The sequence below is a fragment of the Echeneis naucrates genome, chromosome 23 (assembly GCF_900963305.1).
Source record: "Echeneis naucrates chromosome 23, fEcheNa1.1, whole genome shotgun sequence".
NCBI classification, from domain to species: domain Eukaryota; kingdom Metazoa; phylum Chordata; class Actinopteri; order Carangiformes; family Echeneidae; genus Echeneis; species Echeneis naucrates.
In genome coordinates, this window is record NC_042533.1 from 7,296,884 (window position 1) to 7,321,449 (window position 24,566).

Consider the following 24,566-nt stretch of genomic DNA (forward strand, 5'->3'; position numbering starts at 1 on the left):
TTGTTCTCGTAAATGCCAAAAAAAGATCACCCCCATGTCTGTAGCAAATTTTTCTTTACATGTAATTGTCAATGTCCATGATCACCACTGACATGTTATCTCATTTAATTATCAGTATCTGGGTCATCGATGGAGAGCTGGCCTGACAACCATGATTGTGTCCACAGTATGCAGTAGACCTGCAGTGTGTTAATGCTACAGTCTGCATGTCCTTACAAACAGTTGTCTTTGAAACAGGATCTTGTGATGTCGGAGGTGATGCGAGCTTGTTTGTTGTAGTTTAAGTGGATGAGAGCAGAAAGTTGTAATGGTTCCTTTTTCACAAGCTTCAGTATCTCAGTTATTTGACACTGGGAATAGCCAAAGAACGTTACGCTGTCCTTGTTTGGCTATTGCAGTTCAGCGGGTTTTCATTGATCCAAGCATATAAAAAATATTTTCAAGATTAACATTAGGACTATAACTATAACTTAAACATTTAAAAGAACAAATATCTGAGTTGGTAGGTATGGAAAAGAATGTAAAGGATGAGAATATGTGGTTGATCAGCTGTAAAAATGATAAAAAAAAACAAACAAAAACAGTAACGGAGCCTTTGCGGTTAGCCACTCTCCCTTCCTCCTCTCTCTCTGCCTCTGCAGCTTTTCCGTCCTATGTCTTTGCATCTCTTTTCTATTTCCCCTTTATATAAGAGCATTTCTGCCCTGCTGTGTGAGTAAAGGGGTTGGAGGGCAGCAGCTGCAGGCCAGGCTGACTCAGCAGGCAGCTGGAGCAGGTCCTGGATATGACTCAATCCACTGACACATTCAGAAAATTTGCCCATTTTTAGGAGTGTATTCATCAAGCCTTTTTCTTTTCAGCTTTTCTAATTTGACATTGTTATTACAGGACAGTGAAGACATGCTTGGCATGTTAAAGCTTGTTTATGTTGCCGACTCTGTAATTATTTACTTTGCTAGAAATACTTTTTTGTCATTTCCAATGCAGCTACTTGAAAACATCTTTGTGTTTCGATCTGCTGCTACTTTACAGTTAAATGTATGATGTTGTACTTTAGGCCTGTTCAATATCTCCACAGCTGCTCTGCCAGCTACCAAACCACAACACTTGTGTTTTTGTGTGATAAAGTCACCACTTCAAAAAAACAAGTATTACTATGTGTTGACATCCTCGTCTTCAAAGCCACTGTGGAGCGAGTCCAAGCTGCGTGTATACGCCGAATTTGAAACTCAAAAGCAGGAAGGAGACAAAAGTTTCAGCTCAAGCCAAAAATGTGAGCGGTTTCTACATCAAGCATGGCAGCTTGTGAGTGGACAGCAAACAAATGGGAAACTTGTGCACAATTACAAAGTTCTTAAACCCATAAGTGTTACATGCATTTTTGTGTTTGTGTGAATGTCCGTGTGTGTGTGTGTGTGTGTGTGTGTGTGTGTGTGTGTGTGTGTGTGTGTGTGTGTGTGCGTGTGTGCGTGTGTGCGTGTGTGCGTGTGCGCGTGTGCTTGCATGTGCTTTTTCCCCCAGAAGGCCTGAGATATTTTTAGCAACAGGAAGAAAGTCTCACTTGCTGTTGTCTACAATTATGATCACCGCCCACTGCTCCAATTCTTGTAGTTAACAGACTACACACCTGTGTTTTACTGTCTGTGTTCATTTCAATGAAACATAAACCTGAATTTGAAAGACAGAGAGAGACAGCAGGGACAGGGCTTGTCTTTTTTATGTGCAGTGGTTATACAAGTTAATGGATTTACAGTGTCAACAAAGGGTTTCATTTGAAAAGTTAAGTGAATAGATGGTTGGCAGAGGTGGTGAGAGAAATGAATGATGGACAGCTCAGAAGGAGGAGGCTGTAAGGAAAGATCAAACAACGTAGAGGGTGAACAAACAAGACCAGTGCGCTCTGTTCCACTTCCTCTGTTAAATATAACACGTTTCTCATTAACACACAAGAGCGCCTGTTGTCCTCAACTCACATTTACACACTTCTCTCACAGCTCGTACAGCGATTTAGGAGGGAACAATGTGTGGTTTTAAGAAGTTACTTATTTTTTCAATAAATCTTTGCTCCTTTTGTTATCTTTAATGAACATCTTTATATGCCCAGAGCAGATAAAGCAATCATTGTTCTTTCATTTCTGCAGGATTTCTCAAATGTGTTATGGAAAGAATTGGACACTGCATCACAAAGGTGAGCACTGAAAACATTTTCTACTGTCGAGCAAAAGCTCCTCCTTTGACCAAATGAGACACAGATAATTGTGCAAACACAAAAACAACAATTGTAAGCATGACCACACACTTATCACAGACAGTGCAAGCACTCTGTCATTGCTGTTGTCAGACCACAAACAGCAGGGTTACAGTTTTTAATTCTCACAGACTTTCTGACAATTTTAAGACTACAAATCCTCATCACCCAGAGACAGTGACAACAAAAACAGGCTGTTGAAAGCCTCAGAATCCCTCCATCATACCTCAGGGACAGCAACACTGATTCACACACATTATCAGACACAAACACTTACAGACACACTATTATTGCGTAATCTGGCGACATACACAGGATTAGCTGTAAACTACTAGGTTATTATTTATGATGGAAAAAATAATAAGACGAAATAACCCGAGTTCTTTCCTAACACACTTTTTCCAAAACCACACACTTGCATGTTCCCAAAATACACTGTGGTTTGCTGAAGGGAACAGAGCTTAGACAGACTCACATTCAGACATTATACTTAAATTTGTCACAGCAAGAAAAGTTCAGAAATTCAAAATAAAAAAAAAAAAAAAAAAAAAAAAAAACAGCGAAGAGAGACGGAGCTAAGAGAGAAAAATAGCTAAGACGGCATGCTCACTTGTTGACTTTCCACATTTAAACAAAGATTGGCTCAAGGTCCACTGCACGTTATAATTAGCTGTGTTTCCTCTACATTCATTTAGGAGTGGCCGGCCACCACGCCTTCAAAATTATGTTTTTGTTTGTTTTGTTTTTTTTTTTATTGTTGCAAATACACTACCGTTGTATTTCTCCACCTTCACAGCACAGCCTGGTCATGAGTGCAGGTGGGGGTCCTATTCTAATACGAAGTTAATTACTTTGCCCCCTTTTTTTACGACATTAATTACTCGTGAGAGCACGGCCTTGAAAGTGACATCACGTCAGGCACTCAAGCACCAGGCCAGCGAGTCAGAGGAATGTCGTCCTGAAAAATAGGTGCTGACTGCATTTTCAGATGAGCTTGTTCAAATAATTCTCTAAGAAGAGAAAGACATCTGATGAGGATAAGGCTTGCCTTTTACTGACTCATAAATGATGATGGTTAGGTAAAATTGTTCACACTTGTAATCAGATGTGATGCGAGTGTGAATTATCTAATGTTACTCAAGTTTTAAATGTAATCATATGAGACAAGGGAGGAGTAGTGCAGCAAAGTGAAGGCGCAGGAAAGCAAAGTGAGGGTGCTAACTCATTTAGATGTTAAAGAGATTATTATTTATTATTTTTATTTATTTCATTTTAATTGGGGTAGGGGGGCAGTTTGTTTGTTCTTTTATGTTACTTTTTACATTGAGTCTTTATCTGACATTGTATATGGCTGAGATGTATGTTGTTGTTGTTGTAGTTGTAAGGGAAAAAGCCATTTTCAACTGGCCAGCCAATGAATGGGTTGTAAAAGTTAAATCTGCAGTCAAGTGTAATCTGTTTATGCTACCATGGCCCACTGAGAGCCCGGACCCACTACTGAAAAAAAAATCCTAGAGGAAACACTCATTAGTGTGAACCTCGTGGTTCTTTTGGTGGCACTAAACTCATGTTGACAATGAAGTTTCATTGACAATCACTTCCCTAATTTATCATCAATAACACACGCACACACACTCAGTCTGCAATTCTATGGCTTGCCAATTCTGTCTGACCAATGAGCTGACCCATTTACAGAGAGAGAAAGCAATCAAGTAAGACAGCATGTATTATGTAGGCCAGATTTTATGAGAGCTCTTTTTGTGCCTGTGCATGTACAGTATATGTGAGCATGTGTTAGCCTTCTTTGTGTGTGTAGGAAATGGTTGTTTCTAATTAGCCATATCATGTCTGTTGTAGCAACAGCATGAATGTTATTGTCAGTGAAGGTTTGTGGAAGAGGAAGGACGGTTGACTTGATGCTTTCTGCGTCTTGAGGGATATAAAAAACAGGTAGAATTTATCATAGAAATACTGTTGACATATTTATTTATTATCTAAATCTGTGATTAAAGTCCACATAATAATGAAAAGGCCTTCATTCATTTCAGTTCTACTATTAATCAGATTTACCTCTCTAAGGCAACGTGGATAAATTCTATTGGGTGAGTGTTGCCTTGTGATATTGTCATCATCATGATACATTTCAAAATACAAAAACAACGTTTTGAGAAAAGATGTCAGGAAAAGTCACAATGTAGTTTGAATCTCAGGTACAGATCCAGGATTAGCATTAATTCAACCTGCTGACTGAGTGTGTGAGAAGAAAGTTTCACTCTCTGGAAGTACTATTTTACTGACTAGTATACAAAATGTTTTTTACTAATCAGTGTGTTAGAATCTCCGACTGAGACAGGGGCAGTAACTCACAACCATGTACTGTACATACAGACACACACACCTCAATGTGGAATCTATTGTCATTATCTCCATTTTGCCTTGTGTTTGTGTCTACGTGTAGTTGTTTAGTCGGGAAAAAGGTAAAGAGAAAGAGAGAAAGAATGACAAAGAGAGGGAAAAAAATCTAAATCACACCAGCCAAAGGAGTGTTGAGACAGAGAAGGTGCAGTGACTAAGTGTGTAGTATTGAGTGTGTGTGTCTCTGAGTGTGTGCGTGATGAGAAGGGTTCACGTTTTTGCGTAATGGTTATGAAATGTTCTCCTCTCTGACTTTTTAATCTAACACGACACAGCTATTATCTTTTCTCTAGGACACACTTAGACAGAATGAACAAACTGGACATTTGTTCAATAGTATTTAAATCAGGGAAGCACTTTGCAATGTTTAAAAAAAAAAAAAAAGGATGGTGAAGATAAACTGACAGAAGCAGCATCCAGGATTTCACCGACATCAATACATAACCACATATCAGACTTGCCATGTCAACAAACACCACTTCACATTAGTAAAGTCAAATTGATCAGTGATTGGTGTTGATTTAGATAAAAGTAACTTTCCTAACCTCTCGGGTCTTTAAACACAGATAAGAAACTTGCTTTTCCCAATTATATCTAAAAGGTGTGGCACGGTTTCTGTAGCAGTTTATCATGTCTGTATAGACTACCTCATTCCTCCATACATTGCAGTAACACAGACAGGCATCAGATACACAATTACTTCTGAATGATGATGATGTTAGGTTCAAGTGTGTCAGGCTTTATTTACTGCATGGATGTGCACCAGGAAAGCTGTGAAATATTTCACTAGCTGCTGTCAGCTGCCACTCAGACACAGATGGGTGACCTTGAGAGCTGTACAACAACAACATTCCTCTGTAGAAACAATTTTTTTTTGCTTGTTTGTCAACAGTGATTGCAAACAAGGCTGTTAAATTTAGGCTTAAAGAGCAGAGAGTTAGACAAGTTTAGATGGAAACTGCTGGGAACACTAACCACTATCAGAGCTGCCCACAAAACTGCTTTTTTAAAAAAGGAACAGAAGTGTTTTTTACACTGCTACACAGAACAGAAAACACAAGCTGAGGTTTCTATCAATTTTTCTACTAATGCAAATTGACAATAGTGTAATGTTTCTCAGGGATGTCTAATGAAAACATGAGCATGAGAAGAGACCTCCTCCACGAGCTGGCTAACTCGTGACGTGTAACACTAACTGTTCCGTCTCTCTCTGGGTACTCTATATTTCATGATGGGTGCAGGTTACATCTCTGAGCTAGGCCTAGAGGGCATGTGTGTGTGCTTGCATGCCTACAGGATATATGATGCTAGGCAATCAATAGTGAAGGGTCAAAGGTGTCAAGGGGATTCTGAGAGTGAGTCTGTGTGTGTGTGGGTCAGGTTTTCCATCATGTAGGGCAAACCTGACAACCTCAAAGGTGACAACAAACAACCCCACACTTGACCGATATAGGGCTAGCACAGAGAGCAATTTGCAAAGTCAGTAAGGTTAGTTTTTCACAGGTTCTCCTTCCAAGGGTTTCTGAGGGTGTTCCTGGGGTCACTGTTAAAGAATAATTGTTATAATTGTTAAAGAATAATTGCTTTTCAACTATGAATCCATTGATAAGTAGTACAATGACAGATTTGGCAAACTTGGACATGGAAAAAAAAATCTTAGCAGATGGGGGTCAGGTTAGGTTTCAGGGTTAGTCAATTAACTAAGAGCAATGCACACATAAAACATTACATACACTGCTGTAAAAAGTAAATGTTTTATATCAATATGTTGCTTATTCGGGCATATGTCAAACATGACTGGAGCATCCTTCCTTCAGTCATTTTCAACTGGAGATTTCAAAACACAACTAAAAAAGGCAACACCAAATATTTCTGTATAAAGTTACAATATAAGACAGTGTTCTGGACGAAAGGTGTGGGTGGGTATTTACTGAACAGGAAAACAGCTACCACAGATTTAGTGCAACAACGCACACTCGTCACAGTTCAGTTTCACACACAGTGTTTCCCTCCTGTGCTGCTCTCAGAGGGGAAGTATTGTTTTTGTTTTTTCATCCTTCACTCTCCTATTTTTTCCATCTGTCCGTCTCTGTCAGACATAATGAACAGCACTCATGAAGTGCTGTTGCTGTTTGCAGGGTGTGTGTGGGTGGGTGTGTTTATGTAGGCAGCAAAATTATCACAGCAACAGAAAGCTGTTGCTGTAGCGTGTGGTGCATGGGGGGGACTATGTGGAGTTTGGGGACGGACGGACACAAACACACACACACACACACACACACACACACACACACACACACACAACTCACCTCTAGTAGGGCCTTGTAGCTGGGTGATGTTTTGTCCTCACAACCAAATTAGGACAGGAGCTGGACATTTGGCAAACAAAGGGAGACAAAGAAAGGGAGATGAGGTCAAGACTGTCTGGTCCGGGATGGGCACATTTGAGATTCAAAACATCAAGTGCAGTCTGTGGTGTGCATGTGCTTGTGCATATAAGGTTCATAGTAGTAAAGCCAATCAGGAAAGAGCAGCTTCTTTGGGACTCTCAGACTAATAAATACATCTAATTGGATTTCCTGGACAGTGTGCAATGGATCCACGTGTCGAAGCTGCCCAGTGAGGTTTCAAAGTTCCTCTTGCTGTGCTCCAAACACACCAACACATGTTGCCCTCCAGACACAGAAACTTCCAGCAGCAACCTTTTCTAACAATGCAGCTCTTTGTACAAAGTCAGGAGACCAGCCATCACAATCCTCATCATCCTCTTTTATCAGCATATTTAGTCCCAAAATGTAATTTCATCACCATCACTTCTTCAGATTTATCATCTTAATTAATAACAGCCTAAGAGGATGGCTAATCAATAACGCATCCTGAAGTCGTCTGGATCTTCAGGATAACACTGCTCAGTGTGAGCCTCACTAAGCTCAACAGTCACAGCATTGTGTTTGGCCTGGAAATGTCACTACTTAGTGTATTGTAGTTACTGTAGCTCGATGATTAGCGCTGCAGCATGTCATTCACATGATGCGTCTCTTTTGGAAAGTGTGAAAGTCTATGTAACCTCAAAGCAACAGCTGACAGATAACCTGACCAAACAAAAAACTGTTAAGTTAAATACTGACTAGAATCATAACGACGAGTATTTGTGCACTGACAAGCAAAAATCTTGTGAAAGGAAGATGACGGTAGCCATTCAGACCACAACCACAGCTGCCATGATGCAGAAGGGTTTGCATGGTCATGTGAGAGTTTGGGCCCTTGATATTTTCACTCAACCTAAAACTCCTCCTGTGGTACAAGATTCAGTAAAAGAGGTGGTTGATAACGGTAAATGCCCAGTAAACATCACAGTGGTTTCTTGCAGTACCTCAAAAAGATGAGGTATAAGAGATGCTGTTGGAGACGGCGCTGCAGAAATCAATCTAAAGATATCAAAAATCTTAACTTGCATCTCCCCGTAGTTCACGGTGAAACTGTATCAGGCAAATTTTGTTAAGTGACCCAGTAAGTCATGGTAGGGTGACAGTGAGAATTTCTGTTTAGCAGACTGTTTGACTATCGAGAGACAAAACTCTCCTTATGGAGATTTCCCATCCCATCACCTCATCCTGACAAAGTAACTTACATTTTATCCTCAACACTGCCTGGCCATCTACTGCAGTGCAGCAGATATCATGTCACTTTGTCGGTGGCCTTTCTGCTCACACTTGACACTGTAATAGCTATATTTCCATGTAAGCCATTCTGCAGCTATAAATCTAATGATACGGCGCTGTAGTATGATGTAACTATATTGCAGCTGGTGATGTAACCAGCTCTGCAGGCAGATTCAAGCTGCACAATACAAAGCGCAGCGTCTGAGAACTCCTCAAAGAGACAGACAGGAAGAGAGAGGGAAGAAATTGAGTCAGGGAGAGAGTGAGACAGAGACAGAGCGCACAAAGAGATACAAAGACAAACAAAAGGACTCACTGGTCAGACAACTGTCTATGGATGCTAGAGTTACACGCACAAACACACACTGAATCAGACAGTCACCCAACCACTACAACTCAGGGACTTGCAAATATATGCAAATACAAACCCAGAATATATAACTCTGCACAGACTGATCTCCAAGTAACAAACACTGCTGAACTACACAGTCACACTGTCTAAAACTAACACAACTAACTCCTTGTTAAACAGGGATCATTCCATCAGTGTCTCAATGTTGTGTGCCCCATGCAGCCCTAATCAACAATGTGTGTGCACATTCAAATTTGGGTGAGGAACACATGGTTAAGTCTTGATGTGGAAGACAAAACAACAGTACATCAATCTCTCATTTCCAACAAATCACACATCATTTGTTGCAAACTTTTGCTGACTGCTCTCTTGCCACCACAGTTTCCTGTCATTTACCATAAAACAACTGCATTGCTCACACGGTGCTTGTGGTATTTTCCAAGTGACTCAGGATGTAGGTGAGCTATCTGAGGAGTAATTTTATTTCAGAGCTTTAATTTTTAGCATTAGTAAAGTACTTTTTAAATATTAAAATACAGAAGGCCACATTGTAGATCACTGCTGTTAACTGGTTTACATGACTTCAGCCTTCAGGTGGAATGGATGCGTTTCACTCTTAGCTAAAGGCAAGCCTCGCACCTTAAACAGTGGAACTAAGTGAACTCTGTCAAGGATTTATAACTGCATATACTGAATCCAATCTGTTCCACTTCTTCACCCTGTATGTGATTCAAAGTGACTTCTTCCACAAGATTTGAAACAAGCATGAGAGAGAAAGCAACTGTATCTGTCCTTGCTGAATGTTGGTTTTGTGGATTGATAAAGGAATGTGGTATGTGGGATTAATTTAGGGGTCAAATTACAGTGGAAAATCTGGGTGAGTGATGGCAGTTTTAGCCAGACACTGTCTGATTGGCGAATCATGTTGGATAATCAGACAGCCTGCCAACCTTCCAGCCAAACAGAGTGTGACACGTTCTACTGAGTGACAAACAACAGTTCAAGGAAGTCAACGTTGGTTATAAAACAGTAAACAACACAATAGCACGGGGATGAAGACTATCATGGATTATCCTTCATGGAGCAGATTAGAATTAAGAGCAAAAATTAGTCAACTGATCAACTGGTATAATATCAAAGATAATGTGCAACTATTTTGATAATCAACTAATCTTGTATGTTTTTAATTTTAATGCAATAAAATTATGTTTTATGAAGCTAAACTGTGTATTTTACAGGGCCAGTTGCACAAATAATGCAAACTAAGACAAGGCAGAAATCTGGGAGGCAGAAATCTTTCATTCATTCCTAAAATTTTACAGCTGGCATGAATGAGTGGTAAAATATTAGGCTGTCAGGTGAGTGAATGAAGGCTTTCAACTGGAAAATCGCTCAGCCATGGTAGTGAACCACCCAGTTTCTGACAGATCTGAGGGAGGAAAAGCAGCCAGGCAGTCATCCACAGTGAAGCCTCTGCAGCTCATTGACGGAGCGAAACCAGCTGAGGTCCCATCACTTTGGTCTACAGGTGATGGTTTGGACAAGTCAAATACACAGACTTCACTGTCTGCTCGTTTCCCCTGAAGATCCGTGTGTTACATTTTTAATGCCCACTGATTCCCCTCGGTGTAAAAGGCCATGGGAAACATCATGGAAATGATGACGAGCAGCGACGCTAACAGAACTAAAGTGTGGAAATGTTACTATGCACAGTCTGATAAAGATTTCAACGTGATTTGGATGCAGCAGGCTAAATGTGAAGGTTTGGAGCACATTAGTGGCACAACAGCCGGTGACATTACACTCTGATAAGACAACAGCCAAGTGGAGAAGGATGAACGACGGTGTGTTTTCACTCCAAGAAAGGACACGACCCGTCCTGCGCCATAGATCTACCCCGGGGCAGCTCATTTTGCAGCTAGCCCGCATGTAGCTGCAGCCCCGGTGGGTTCAGACAGTCTTCCTCCTCCTGTTAGCTCTTGTCATGCTACACAGTTAGCTAAGCTACCGGTGGGCACAAAGAGCCCACACAGCTGTGTCTAATGCTGCCCAAGCACACACTCCTTTACCTCTCTGATGGCGACGGCTGCTCCGAGCCTCCAGCCCGAACCAGGCGCTGTCTTAGGCGTGATTTACGCTGCCGTGAGTCCGCCAGCCCGGTCCATTGTGGGGCAGAGATGCTGAGAGTGTGTTGCCCGATGTTTGGAGCATTAGCTGCTCTTTCTGTCTCCCACTGCACTAACACAACTTCAGCCCGCTACCGTAAAACACCCACTCCGTGCGCCTCAGCACGCTGAGCCAATGAACGTCGCCAATGGTCAGTGACGGGAAAAGTGAAATATGGCTCTCACGTTATCACCACGATTGACAGCTAAGATTGATTAACTGGCATTTAAAAGGCGAAACATTGCCCATTGTTGAGGCATCGTGCAGCCACACAGTGAATCTCCTGAGCAGAAGTAATGGAGGCTTTGAGATGACTTCACTCACCTCTAGTGGACGTCAAAATTCACTACAGATGCAAAGTGAGTGTGCGCTTTTGAGCAAACTTTACGGTCGGGCTCGCTAATGATAGACGTTAAAGTGACGTGACGTAACGAAGCGAGGACCAATCAGCTCCGAGGACAGGAGGGATGCGGCGCAGATAACGGAGCAGAAATCTTCCTCTGACTGTCATTTTTTAACAAGCATGTCTGAAAACACAATTATGTGACTTATTATCAGAGATGTTAAACGAGTATCGGTGTCAGGGGGAGACGAAAATGTCGCTCACCGATGTACGAATACTCTAAGTAAGTCTTCAATATAACACCAACCGCTTAGCTTGACGCTATTCGGCTATAAAAGCTACAGTTAGCTAACGCTGCTAACTAACGTGAGTTAATAAAATAATCTAAAAAAAAAACTGAGTCAGTCCATGTAATGTTTATTTTATTTGAAGCCCTTTTAACAAAACAGTTTAAACAGCAATCACAGTGTTACTGTATGTTCTTAAATGTGGGGTTCCTATGATAACTCGGTTTTTGTCTTCGTTTGTGTCTCCGTAGTTGTCCCCCGGATGTCCAGTATCTGTCCGTGTCCTCCACTGATCGGTGTCCCCAGTCAATGAGATGTCTCTGGCTCAGAGGGTTTTGTTAACCTGGGTCTTCACCCTGGTATTCCTCATCATGCTAGTGCTTAAACTGGATGGGAAGGTAAGTCCTATTAGCCATAGAAGTAATAGAATTCAGTGAAATAATCTTATCTTGTGTTATTATTGTGTGACCTACACAATGCTGGCATAATGACCTGTTGATGTCAGGTTGTGAATGGAAGCATTCACTGTGTGATTGACACCGTGGTCTCCATTTCTTCTTTGCAGGTGCAGTGGAGTTGGTTCCTCATCTTCCTCCCTGTCTGGGTATTTGATGGCATCCTCATCTTAATGCTTGCCATAAAGATGGCAGGCAGGTGCAAGCCCGGATATGACCCACGCAACGGATCTCCAGATCTGCGCCTGCGTGCCTGGTACCTGACGGCCATGCTGCTCAAACTGGGCTTCTGCCTGACATTGTGTGCCAAGCTGGAGAAACTGGCTGAAGTCCACCTCACATTTGTATGCATCCCACTGTGGACCATGTTACTGGGAGCGCTGGTGGAACTGGGGCTGAATATCTTCCCTGAGAGGAGAGAGGCCTGAGAGGGGTGAAAATGCTTATTCAGACCTCTACAAGACATGTAAATGTGTTGCTGTTTTTTTTTTTTTAATGGTTATTTTGTGAAACTGGAGCCTTTGCTTTAAAGACAGGAATGTTTCCAGAGAGATTTTTGACTCGAGAAGTAATCAGATCATCTTTTAATAACTTGAATCTGCAGAATAATAAACTGCGTTTAAAAATGGAAATCATGTGTTGAGATATGAGTGAAAATTGCTGAGGGTTTTGGCAGAGCTGGGACTCTGCTGCCCGTGTCATATGAGAGCTGCTTGTGAATCTGTCACCATCCGGTTATTAAAAAAAAAAAAGTTTAAAAACAGCTCAACAGTAGCTGTATTCTTTACTAAGAAAAAAATGGGCCATGAAGGGCTCAGCTGTATTTGTATTTGACTACTGTGAAACCTACACTGGAAGAAACAAGAACCTCCTTTAATATTAGTGTTTATTTTGTACATAAACTTGCACAGCCTCTCCTGTAGGGAACCTCACACAAGGAAGAAAAGGAATAGTATGAGGTGACTCTGCTTCCTTCACTTAAAGCTGCACAACATAATTATCAATCTTCATGCACTGATACTTTGTCTTTTCATTCCTTAGCTGTGGAGGGTTGTTGGCCAAATATTTTTACAAGTTATAGATTAACCTTAATAGTGTTCGGGACAGCAGCTTGGTTTTGCTACAGACACACAAACTAGTAAATAATCTTTGATTATATATAAAAAAACAATGTTCAGGACATAGATGCTCTGAGAAAAAAGTTCCAAGAGCAACTGTCTTGGATATTATCTCTTTTGTACTGTAGAAATCATTATGTCCAATGAAAATAAACAAATAAGCTTTAAAATAAAAACCAGATGAAGGTAATGCTCTTACTGTATGTTAAATTTATTGTCATAACTACCACACAGTTCATGTGAATACTTTCTACCGGCTGTTTAAAATGTGTGAAGTTGATGGTTGTTTCGTTGGTTGTTTAGTATTTCAGACATTCTTCCCACTGTTTTGCACTATGTTGACATAAAAACAAGACTGCATGCACGTTTGAACAATAAATAAAAGACATACAGAAAGACTGTGGGCTGTTTATAATACATGAAATACATGAAAATACTTATTTTAGCACTTGTTCCAGTACACATTTCTACGTGTACAAAAGGATCAAAGCTAAATATTGTGCTTTGGGAATATCCTTCTGGGACCCATCCTGAAATGAGCTGTGAAGCACTTCAGCTCCTCTGACAGACAAACAGAGCACACAGACGTCTTTTTCTTTTCTCTTATTGAAAATTGGAACAGGTCTTTAATGACGTCGAAAAAATTTAATGTTCACATGTCTGACTGCATTAGATCAGCGTTTCCAGTGAGAAGTGTCGGTCCTGAGCCCAAGCTGCACTGACGCCATCAGTAGCAGCAGGAAAATGCCCACCAGAGGAACTGAAATTGCTGAGAGATCATTTATTAAAAGCACAATCCTGGGTACATTTATTGGAGGCTTTAAGGGGATGTCGTCTCAAGCCAGTTTCCAAAGTGGAAACAGCTCCAGTCAGACACCGCAACATCGTCAGCCATCGTCAGAAAGCGATGAGTCAACTGTCCTTGCAGCTGCAGGGGCAGTTGAATCAGGGCAGAGTCTGTTAAGAGGTAGAATAAACAGTAATTCGTTTGTAGATAAATAGCACAATTAGTAGAGTTGCAATTGAAAAGAAACAAGCAGTTGATGCTGTAACACAGAGTCAAAGTGCACCACATTCTCATGGTTCAATTAGTCTTTACTAAGCATTCCCTCAAAAATCCTTTCTTTGTCCTGCTCCAACTTCCTGCATCATTCCCTCTGCCACCCTTTCAAGGTCAGCTGGCATTCCTGATCTGTGTGTGTGTGTGTGCGCGTGTGTTTGAGAAAGAAAGACCATGAAAGGTTGAAACAAGGGAAAAGGGCTGTTTTGAGTTGTATATGACCTGACACACGCCCGCCCGGCATTATGAGGTGACTGCATTCGTGTTGTCTGCTCACATCTGGATGAAACCGCTGAGTGCACTGTTGCAGCATGCAGTGAGTGGGTGGCTTGTATAACTGCAACACACACAGACATACATCAGAGGTGTACACATAACTGGAGGAAACAGCCTTTTGGAGCCCTTTAAAGTCAGACAGGTGTCTTTGGTATTAACTAAACACAACTGATTAAAAAAAAAAAAGAAAAAGAAGAGCCAAGTCAGCAATAAATATCAACATGATGAATATCACATATTAAAGCTGGCATAGTTTAGATTTTATCACAACAGTGGACACACTAGTTGTTGTAAAAATGGTAATTTCAAAGTGTCTCTTTCCTTTGTTTGCATTTCACTACATTTCTTTGTGCGTTACCATCAGCTGTTGATCAGGTGAGCAGCTTGAAGCAGGTGGGAGGAAGTCAGTTATGCTGGTTGCACACAAACAAAACAGCACCACTCCATAAAATGACTCCTTATTCAGGAATACACGAACAACTGAATTCTCTAAACCCACACCTTTTAACATACCACTAGAGCAACAAGCTCACCCCAATCGTTTCATATGTCGAACCCTTTATTAGCTCAGCTCATATTTAAAGTAGAAATCACACTACAAGTTTTTTCCTCTTTACAAAACCTCTTATGTACACTACAGTGCTGACAGTTAAAAATCCCTAAAACAAAATGAAAAAAATAAAAACAAAGACCAAAACCTTGAGATAAATAAATTTGTGAAAACGACACAAGCCCCTGAAGACTTCATTTTTGTTTTCAACCTTAATTTTTGTCACATTTGTACAAAAAAATATAGAAGTTCCCGTCATGTTTTTGTAACATCTGAAACCCCAAAGCATAAAAAGAGCTGCAGAGCGCCTTGCAACTGGCATCAAGTCCTTAATTATCACTCCAGCTCTCCCCAGAGCAGCACAGCGAGGAGTTCTGTCTTTAAAATTCCGAATGAGCGAGCTGAAGCTCCAGCTTGCGGTGAGACTGATCATGAAAAACACAAGCCTGCTTTCAGGATATCATTCCACTGAACTATCCCAACTTGAACCACAGATGTTTGAAGAATTTTCAGCAGCTTTAAGGGCCAATTTAAGGGTTCATTCTAATTTTCCAGTGAAAACTTAAAACTTTACTTCTAAAAACTCTCATGAAAGGACAAAACTCCTGCTCTGTGTGGCTCTGGACCATTTATCAATTCACAGTTAAGGACAGGCACTGGGGAAATGCTGTGGGCTACATTAGCAAGTGAGCTGAACTCCAATAGCAACTACGTGAAATCAAGACATCAAACAAACAAAAACAAAAAAAAAAAAACCCCAAGGAACAACCATAATCCACAATAATGTTCCACAACTGTGGGATGAGCAGTTTGATCCGAGAATCAAATACTTGCAAAAAAACATACAGTCTTCACATCTGTTGCTAAAACAGAATTTCAATAATTTATTACACAAGAGGTCACTTTAGTCCCTGGTTGATAAATAAAACATTTGTATAGACAGGATGCTCCACACCATAGAGAATCTGAACTTCAGGTAAATAGATAAACAGTGCTTTGAGAATAAGCTCTCATCAGTGTACCATCTGTTTTCAAAGTGTCTTATCTTAGAGCATGTGTCCATAAAGAATACAAAAGTTCTATCATACAATAGCCGAGGCCTGGATGCATTAAAACAATAATCATGGAAGAACCTGAAATTGTCCTGTTTTTAATCTGGCATGACCCAATGTTTCTTCAACCATATCAACTGTATTTAAACTGTGGCTGCAGTTTCCGTGTTTCAAAGTGCTGTACTGAGACACAGTGGCAAAGTGTTAACATACTGGATCTGTATGATATTGCTCTACCTGTAAAGTTACCTTATGGCAAGCTCTTGATGTAGCTGCATAGGTGCTAATATGATGTTGCAGATTGAACAATATTTTAATGACCCTGAACAATCACCTAAAACTCTGGCTAAATCAATGGATCAGGTTTAAACAGTGCCTAAGATTTAGTAAGGTTTTTTTCCCCTCAGGAGACCAAAATATTTGTGGATGAGTCCTGAATAGTTTTTCCTGAGATTTTCAAGGCCTTTCTGTGCAACAGCCTAGGCTGGGTCAAATTCTTCCTTGGCTGACCAGCAAGTGCTCAGTTTCCAAAAATCAGACCCTGGAGCAGATCCAACAGACACTGAAAAATACAGCAAATGACACTAAAATCTCTGCTACGTGTAATGAGGGTTGCAGGTTCAAGAAATTCTCAATATTTCAAACTGCAAATCCTTTCCTGTTGTCATTACAGTGCGACTGGCTGTATCCGGTTGTTTACTTTCCTGATTTTAAATTGGCTTTTCTTTTTCATTTAATAGCACAATATTCTTCTTGGGCAATGAAACGCTGCAACTGATTGGAGAAAAAAAAAAAAAAATCACGAAAGATACTTGTCAATAACATTTGACCCTCATGGAGGTTGACTTAATGAACATGATTTAACAGGAGATTATTGTCGCTTTGAAATTTAAATAAAAATACTGATACTTGTCACATCATTAACTGGGAAATGCAGGTTTACATTCAGCAGCTTATTGCAGAGCATTATTGCTCAGAATACAATTTTAGGGAATAGTACTGCAATATACTGTATTAGGATGCATTGATACAATATAGTTGAGGAAATGTAGTGATATTACATCAATAAATTAGTGTATTGTATAATATCAATGTGACCCTTCACTATTCAAGAAACAGTCTTGGGCACAAAGAATATATAAGGGGAAAAAAAGCCACAAACCGAAAGCATTAGCTGCAAGTAAATATATGACACAAATCTGAAACTTTCTACCTCTGATGGCTCACAGGTGTTCTGGTATTCAATAGGGCTATGCTCATTAAAAAAAAATATGTACCCGACAGCAGTTCGGCAGACTTGAACCTGGAAAACCTCCTCGAGATTTTGGTGCACCCATCGTTTACTAATGGCCAACACTACTAGTACATGCAACAACTGCTTAATATTTTTGAACCAGAGCACAACCAACATATCAGTACAGACTAAACCAGTCCAGTCAAGAGGTGTGGGGTAGATAAAGTCCAACTCTGCTTAACAAACAAATCTGTCTATATTGATACACTCCACTGTCTTTACCATTATTTCCTCTTTACATTGTTTTACAACTACACAAACAAAATAAAACCTTGTACATATACAGTCATTTAAAAACAGGATCAGTATATACAAAAACTACTATAAAATCTGTCTCCGCTCCTCTTCATGCTTTGGAGGAGGGGAGAGGACAGAGTGAGAAGGCTGAGGAGGGAGAGGAGGTGGGAGAGGAGGAGGAGGCAGAGACTGTGAGGAGGGAGGAGGAGGAGGAGGAGGAGGAGGAGGAGGTTGGTGAGGGTGGGGGAAAGGATGCGACATAGAGAGTTGAACCTGTGCTGGGGATGAGGTTTGGTACTGCGGTTGTAGCGGGTAAGAGCTGGGTGGCTGAGAGAGGAAAGACTGAGGAGGGAGGAAGGGGGGAGGGGTGAAATGGGGGTGCTGAGGAGGGAAGTAGGTTTTGGCAAACTGGTGGTGATGGTGAGGAAGGTGATGGGGAAGAGACTGGGCGCTGGTGAGAGGAGTGTTTGGTTGAGATGGGGAAGGGATTAAGGAAGGCTGATAATATGGCTGAGACTGGGTGGTGATATTAGGTTGGTGGGGGGGGTGCAAGTGAAGCTGGTTCATGTGAACTGAATGGGGTGTTGGTGTCTGACTCAGGAAAGCATTAAGAGTTTGTGGCTGTGGAGGAAGGGAGTGGTTAGCCAGCGCATTTGGGGGAAGGACTGGAGGTCTATGAGGGAGGTGGGAGGGTGATAGTAGAGGCGGGTAGGAGGGGGGAAGCATCTGAGGGAGGTGAGAAGGTGGAAGATGCTGGGGTGTGTATTGTTGCATGTAAATCCCTTGCCTCCCGGAGTCCTGTGGCACATCTGTTTGTGGATCCGGCAACATCCTGGCATCTGAGTCCGAACTGTGAGTCCATTTCTCTGAAAATGTTTGCGTCCGTGTGCCAGCTATTGTGTGCGTCCGTGTGTCAGGCTGGGAAGTGTGCATCTGTACATCCACAGCAGGTGACTCCTGTGGTGCTCGAACTTCTGAATGAATTCTTGTCCATGCGTCTCTGTCATTTGATTTGTCTGAATGAGAGAAGGGGGGCAGGTGGGAAGATGACGGGACAGTGGAAGGAGGGACGGTGGGGAGATGGGCATCCACTGAAGGGTTGGGACTAGTCAAGGAGGTTGATGAAGGGGAAGTTGCAGACAGACCTGGAACAGGCAAGGAGGTAGATGAAGATGAACTGGGAGCAGCAAAGGATGAGCCTAGAAGCGTAGCTCCAGCTGAAGAGAAGGAAGACTTAGCAAAAGACGGTGAACAAGGCGATTTAATATCCGGCTGAGAAGTAGAAAAGGAAGAGGAGGACGCTGTGCTGGAAGACGGCGTTCTGCTGTTGGAGTGATGATTTTTGTCGTGTTGGTGTTGATGGTGATGATGATGATGATGTGGCTTTGATGATACTTTGGGTTTTGTGTGCTGATGAGGAGGATGAAGAGAGGCAGGAGAGGATGAAGGGAGAAGTGAAGGTGATTTATTTTTGCCAAGAGGAAGAGCTGGAGGTTCTGTCTTCACCTTAGCAGGAGGTGAGTCCAGCTGTTTGAGTTTTGCTTCTCCCTCTAAACTGTCACTCTCCCCTTTAGCACTGCCCACGTTTGAGTCCACTGAGTGAGCAGGTTGAAGCACCACAGGTGGCTGCTGAGGTTGACAGTGAGGAAGATGACGTGCTTGTTCCTCCTTTTTGACAGGTGGCAATGTCCTGTTTTCTACCACATTTTTTTCCTCATCCTCCTCTTTTATCTTCATCTTTACTCCTTTTTCAACCTTCTTTTCTCTCCTGCCCTCCACTTCCTCTTTTTTCTCAAACTCAGATTTGTCTGACTTCTTCAACTCATCTGCCTTTTCCTCCTGCTCCTCCTTCAACTCTTCTTCCTCCTCTTCCTCTCCTTGGTGGTACTGCCTTAAGCGGACATGCCATGCCAGGCTGCAGACAGCGGAGACAGTCTTGAACTGGTGAACCACATTGCGGGGAATGAAGTAGATGTCATCGTGGCATAGGCGAATGCGAGCATAACGGATACCCTCGCGACGCAGCTGGTTTAGTTTGGCATCATCCACCCACTGCACACACTGACAAGAGAGTAGGAGACAAGGGGTTAGATGGAGGAGAGGAAAAGATGTAGTCAAGGACAAAACATCCACCTTTCAACACTGATATCAATGTTAAAAACTAACTGTGATTAGTGATATAAGAAGACTTTAACATTTTACACCCTGTGTCAACTGTGTGTGTGTGTCATTATGTTCTTTGAAAGGTGGAGCAATGTGAATAGACAGAATCAACAATATATCTCCATACCATTTAATTTAAGTTGTTAGGTGCCTGGTCATCATTCCTGACATTGATGCTGTAGTTCCATGTTGTTTCATGTTAAAATTCTTATTGTCAGTCAACCCTGCATTTAATTTTTACTCCACCAGGTGTCAGCATCCAACACCCGGATACATTAATTTTCTCCTTCAGTATTCGGTATCAAGCATTCTGTTGGCGTAAAACTGTGGGATAATTCTGTGTCTAACTTGAGACGTGAAGAAGGCTGAATATATTAAGCTGAATCTAACCCTCTAAATGTTAGCAGCTCCTATTACTATGGCTTCTTTTTCTGTGTGTGTGTGTGTGTGTGTGAGAGATAAAAACACCTGAGATAACGGTGGCTCATGTAGGTCCAACTGCAACCTTTGAACTACATAAGGGAAATCACCAGCGTGGAAACACACTACATCTTTGGTTACACGAGGAGGCTCTGAGCTGAAAACAAGGAAGTGTATCATAACAGTCAGATGAGTGTACTCGAAAAATCTGACATCCTGAATGTGAGCATGTGTTGCCTCATTGCCTACCCTTCTCCAGAGCATAAGGCCTTCAGCACCCCAACAGCTGCCGTTGTCTGACGTTCAAACCCCTGACCGATGTGATCAGCATGGGCCCGTGTGCGATCCTCAAACAGCATCTCTCTGGGCTCACTGGTCCTGGGCAGCGACTGCATCAGGTTCTTTACTTCATTGGTGGAGCTACAAGAGAACAGAAGCGATCATTATGTCAGGAAAGCAGGAGAGTGTGAAGTAGCTGGAAACACAAAGACATTCTTCTTCTCTCTCTTTCTCTGGCACCTAAATAAAGAAATAAGTTCCTAGGTGCAACATAAAAGCACCAGACAGGCTACTGATCAAAAAATTGTTTATCAAAATTCTAAACATGAAACACTGACAACAAGAAAGCTGGATTGAAAAATCAAAAGAAAATCAGTTGTAGCAGCTTGTGTCAAAGATAAGATTACATTTAGTTTCCCTATCTCTTTTGAATAACAGAAAGCAAAATGTAATGAATACAGATCAATGCTTAAACACACACACTTGGCTTCATGCACACAGGCTGAGAGGCTAACGAGTAAAAACCTAAAAATGAGCTGTGTTACCAAACAATGATAGTACTGCAGTCAGCTCACTACTCGATCAGTGACTCACACTGGAGCTGCAGTCAGATTCAAACAAGACTATAAACACACAAGCATAGTGTGCAAGAGATGCCTACAGGAGCATAACAGACACACACATACAGATAGAACAGCACCGAGACAACCCGTACTGAACAGTCAATTGTGTATTCATTCATTCATAGATAAGAGCAGAGGCAGGAGCTGATGGAAGAGGAAGAAAGAAAGAGAAAAATATTAGAGTGGAGGAGGAGATTAAAACACACACACACAGCTCAGTGTCTCTGAGCCGACTGCAGGCTGACAGTAATGAATGTAAAACCCAAAAAAGCTAGTAAGTGAAACTGTGAAAAGAAGGAGGTGTAGAGGGAGGAGTGCTGAACATGCACATCTAGCGTTGTATTCAAAGTCTACCATCCACTCTAACTGTCCTCTATATGTGAGGTCCCCTTGTTCTAGGGTTGTTCTAGCATGTGGGTCAGGATGTATAGCCGGTGCTGAACTGGTGCTAAACGTCCAAAAGGCCCAAAATATACACATACAAAAAGAAAAAAGGTTGGGGGTGGGACAGTGAAGTAGGAGAGGAGAGAGAAGACATGGTGAATAAGGAAGGAGAGAGGTGGGGTGATGAGGGATAAAGCAATAAAAAGAGGGTGCAAAAGAGGGAGAGAAGGACAAAAGCAGGACAGAGGAAACCACCTTCTCTGATGATACATACTGTTAATCTACATCTTAAAGCCACAGTACACTGATGACAGTCAAGATGTATGTCACGCACACAAATTTGTGACCAGCTTTCAATGTTGACGAGTCTGTTGATTACATTACTGAATAATGGATTAACTTAAATCTGAAATAACTTGGACTTCAACAAAATCTAGCCAGTCAAAATGAAGATTAATGTGCATTTCAATCAATTGCTGCTGAGCTAACATATAACTGAAGCTGAAAAGATGAGGTAAGTAATAGGGCTCCAGTCAAACGTACAATGATTTAAAAATAAATCTTGCAAATGGAAATATGGAATTTATTTATTTGCAGCTATTTTTTGTTTTTCTCCACAATAAACATAACCAGACATAACATAACATAACATCTTCAGTGAACATACGTTACATATGTCATGATTTCATCGCTAACTTTCCATAGCACATTTGATTTTATTAATACAGAAACTGCCTCTGCCTCAGCCAAGTAAAAAACATATTTAGTTGTTTGTAAGAGTTTTGTTTCTGCATAAATTAGTAATGTGTATATAGAAGAGTGGATAAAAAAATCTTCCAAAAGGAAAATGCCAATCATTGAGAAGTCCGATGGTTTAAGGTGATAAGGACAATAAAATAAATTAAGTCAAGTCTGAAACAGGCCCATAAACACACATTCACAATGTACTTAAATTTTAAGTGAATAGAGACAAAATTTCCTTCCAAAGCAGCCTGTGCTTTATAGTCCTACGGACAGCCACTGGGCTCTCAATGGACCCAACTTGATTGTCATTCGTAATGCACAGAACTGCGTGTTCAGCATGAGAGCTCTGTCATGTTTGCAACTGATGCTCTCCAAGGCCGCTGGCGTTACTATGCAATTATTGTCAATCTCTGGAAGCCCTGCACTTTGACAAAAAGCTGAAATATTTTGGTTTATTTTCATCATCTGACCACTGTAATTAAGCTAAATTCTCAGACTGCGAGTCTCAGGGCTGACAGAAATGTACAAAAGCTTGACCTTTCCACTGAAACCACCAGGAAAAGCAGTAGCACTGGGAAGAGATGCTCCCCATGCACAATCAGCTTCCTGCCTTCAACACAGAACATGGTCAAACTGCAGACAACCAGTCTCACTGCAAATAAGATTATCTCCTTTCTGTCTTTCTACTTCTATTCTTTACAGCACACTGTCTTTTTGTGTCTTTTTTCTTATCAATTCAGACAGACATGCAATGCTATGACATATTAAACATAACTGCTTTCTGTAAACAGACTTATTGTTCTTTTGAAAGCAACAGCAGAGTGAACTGAAATAAATCAACTTAAAGTAGGAAAGCGAGGTCACAAGGAGGAAATAGGTAAAGACAGGGCAGATATTTAGTGGTAACAAGAGGACAAGGACCAATAAAGGAGAGAGGAAAGGAAGAAAGAAAAAGGAAAGAGTCTGAAGGAGAAGGGAAGTGAGTGCCTGAGGGGAGATACTAGAAACAAAAGTAGACCTCAGTTTGTGATGCCAAGTAATGCAATTGAAAAGAGAAGTTTATAATCAAGTGATATGGTGGGACAGAATAGGAGGGAATGGTCTGTCCACTGCTTCTCTGTTTAAGCATCTAAGCCCCAGCTGTTACACAAGTGTTTCTGACAGTCATTCACACTGACACACAATCCCATCAAACGTCGTCTAGACGTGCCAAATTCAGGTGCAGTGACTGATCTATAAATTTCCTATTACTTCTTTTTTCCCAACCAGAAAATTCTGATTGAGCAATGCTTTCTTAGCCACATCTCAAGACAACAAAATATGAAAGGCTTGCAACTATCAAATATATTTAGTATTTTTATGTTTGGATTAATCACTTAATAATTTTGTGTGGAAAATGTCACAAAAGCAACAGCTCCCAATGTCCTATTTGCTGTTTTTCTACTTGAACAAATTTATTATACAATCTCATAACAAAGACAAACAGGAGAAAATTACTAGCATTTTTTTTTCTAATGATTTATTTATTTAGTCAAACAAAATCCACAACAAAAATTAAATAAATGAAATCCAAAACATTAGTGCTGATACGATTACCAATCTACAAAGAGAGGAGTAAATGAAGCATGGGAGGAATGTGTATGGTGTGTGCTGTTCTCTGCTTGGCTGGCTGCCATGTGAAGTAGTGTCTGATGTTGGCTCTATTAGCATAGATGATCTCATCTGAGCGGTGAGCCACATACCGCTCACATCACACACAAACACACACATACACATCCATGGCCTCAAACACTGAAATCATGTGTTTGAGTCTCTGTAAGTGACAATGGCACTGTGACAGAGACAAACAGAGAGGGTGTAATTGCTTCATCTGAAGCTGTGAGGCTACAGCAAAGCTTCATGTGGCTACTGTGGCTGCTGCCTCAAATGTGTGAGTGTGTTTTGCTACTGTTGCGCCATAATCAGTCCTCATATGCTGTGTGGAGAGTACAGAGGCAAACAGGCTCATTAAGGTATACACACGAAAAAGACACCACTGAGACTTGTAGGCAGTACAAACAAAAGTCGGATACCAAAATCCCTGCAAATTGTGTCTCTGTCTCACGGCAGTGTTTAAAGGGGATTCAAAACATTGTCTGGCTTTATCTTTAGCACAACAACAACAGGCAGTAAATGGTGGTGTACTCACCGTTTTCTTTTGAAAGGGGACTTTGGTATATCAGCCACAGGTATCATCTGCTCTCCTGGTCTGACCCACATTATGGGACCGTCATCGCTTTCTGTAGGACTCATCAGCCTCAGACTGGAGAACGTTCCCCATGGAAGAGTCCTCTGTGGCCACACAGAGAGGGATGTGGGAGAGCACAAGTAGAAGAGGACATGATCAATATAATCAAAGAATAATATGATTTTAGTGGTTGACCAGTTCAAATATAAGT

At 41.3% G+C, this 24,566-nt stretch overlaps 3 protein-coding genes across 4 annotated transcripts in view; 1 reads left to right on the forward strand and 2 right to left on the reverse strand.

The window, feature by feature from the left end:
* LOC115037141 (putative homeodomain transcription factor 2) overlaps positions 1-11,033 on the reverse strand; it is a 32,807-nt gene extending 21,774 nt beyond the window's left edge. The window contains exons 1-2 of the mRNA XM_029495643.1: positions 10,747-11,033; positions 6,973-7,032 (exon numbers count right to left, since the gene is read on the reverse strand). The gene's annotated coding sequence lies outside the window, so the exon portion shown is untranslated. The remainder of the gene's footprint in view (positions 1-6,972; positions 7,033-10,746) is intronic.
* Positions 11,034-11,320: 287 nt separating this feature from the next.
* Positions 11,321-12,439, forward strand: LOC115036830 (transmembrane protein 60-like). Its single transcript, XM_029495195.1, has 3 exons — positions 11,321-11,469; positions 11,725-11,871; positions 12,039-12,439. The coding sequence occupies exons 2-3, from the start codon at positions 11,788-11,790 to the stop codon at positions 12,354-12,356; spliced, it is 402 nt and encodes a 133-aa protein (XP_029351055.1). The 5' UTR covers positions 11,321-11,469; positions 11,725-11,787; the 3' UTR covers positions 12,357-12,439.
* An 831-nt stretch (positions 12,440-13,270) lies between these two features.
* Positions 13,271-24,566, reverse strand: part of LOC115036829 (round spermatid basic protein 1-like protein) — a 29,593-nt gene continuing 18,297 nt past the window's right edge. Inside the window, exons 6-10 of one of the 2 annotated variants that reach the window (XR_003840433.1) lie at positions 24,317-24,459; positions 20,348-20,518; positions 20,147-20,255; positions 14,329-19,576; positions 13,271-14,003 (exon numbers count right to left, since the gene is read on the reverse strand). Coding sequence is in view for 1 of the 2 variants with exons in the window: in XM_029495194.1 (XP_029351054.1) it covers positions 17,600-19,576; positions 20,147-20,255; positions 20,348-20,518; positions 24,317-24,459 (2,400 nt within the window). In the remaining variant the exon portion in view is untranslated. Of the gene's footprint in view, positions 19,577-20,146; positions 20,256-20,347; positions 20,519-24,316; positions 24,460-24,566 lie in introns of both variants that reach the window. The other variant, XM_029495194.1, reaches the window with a different exon arrangement.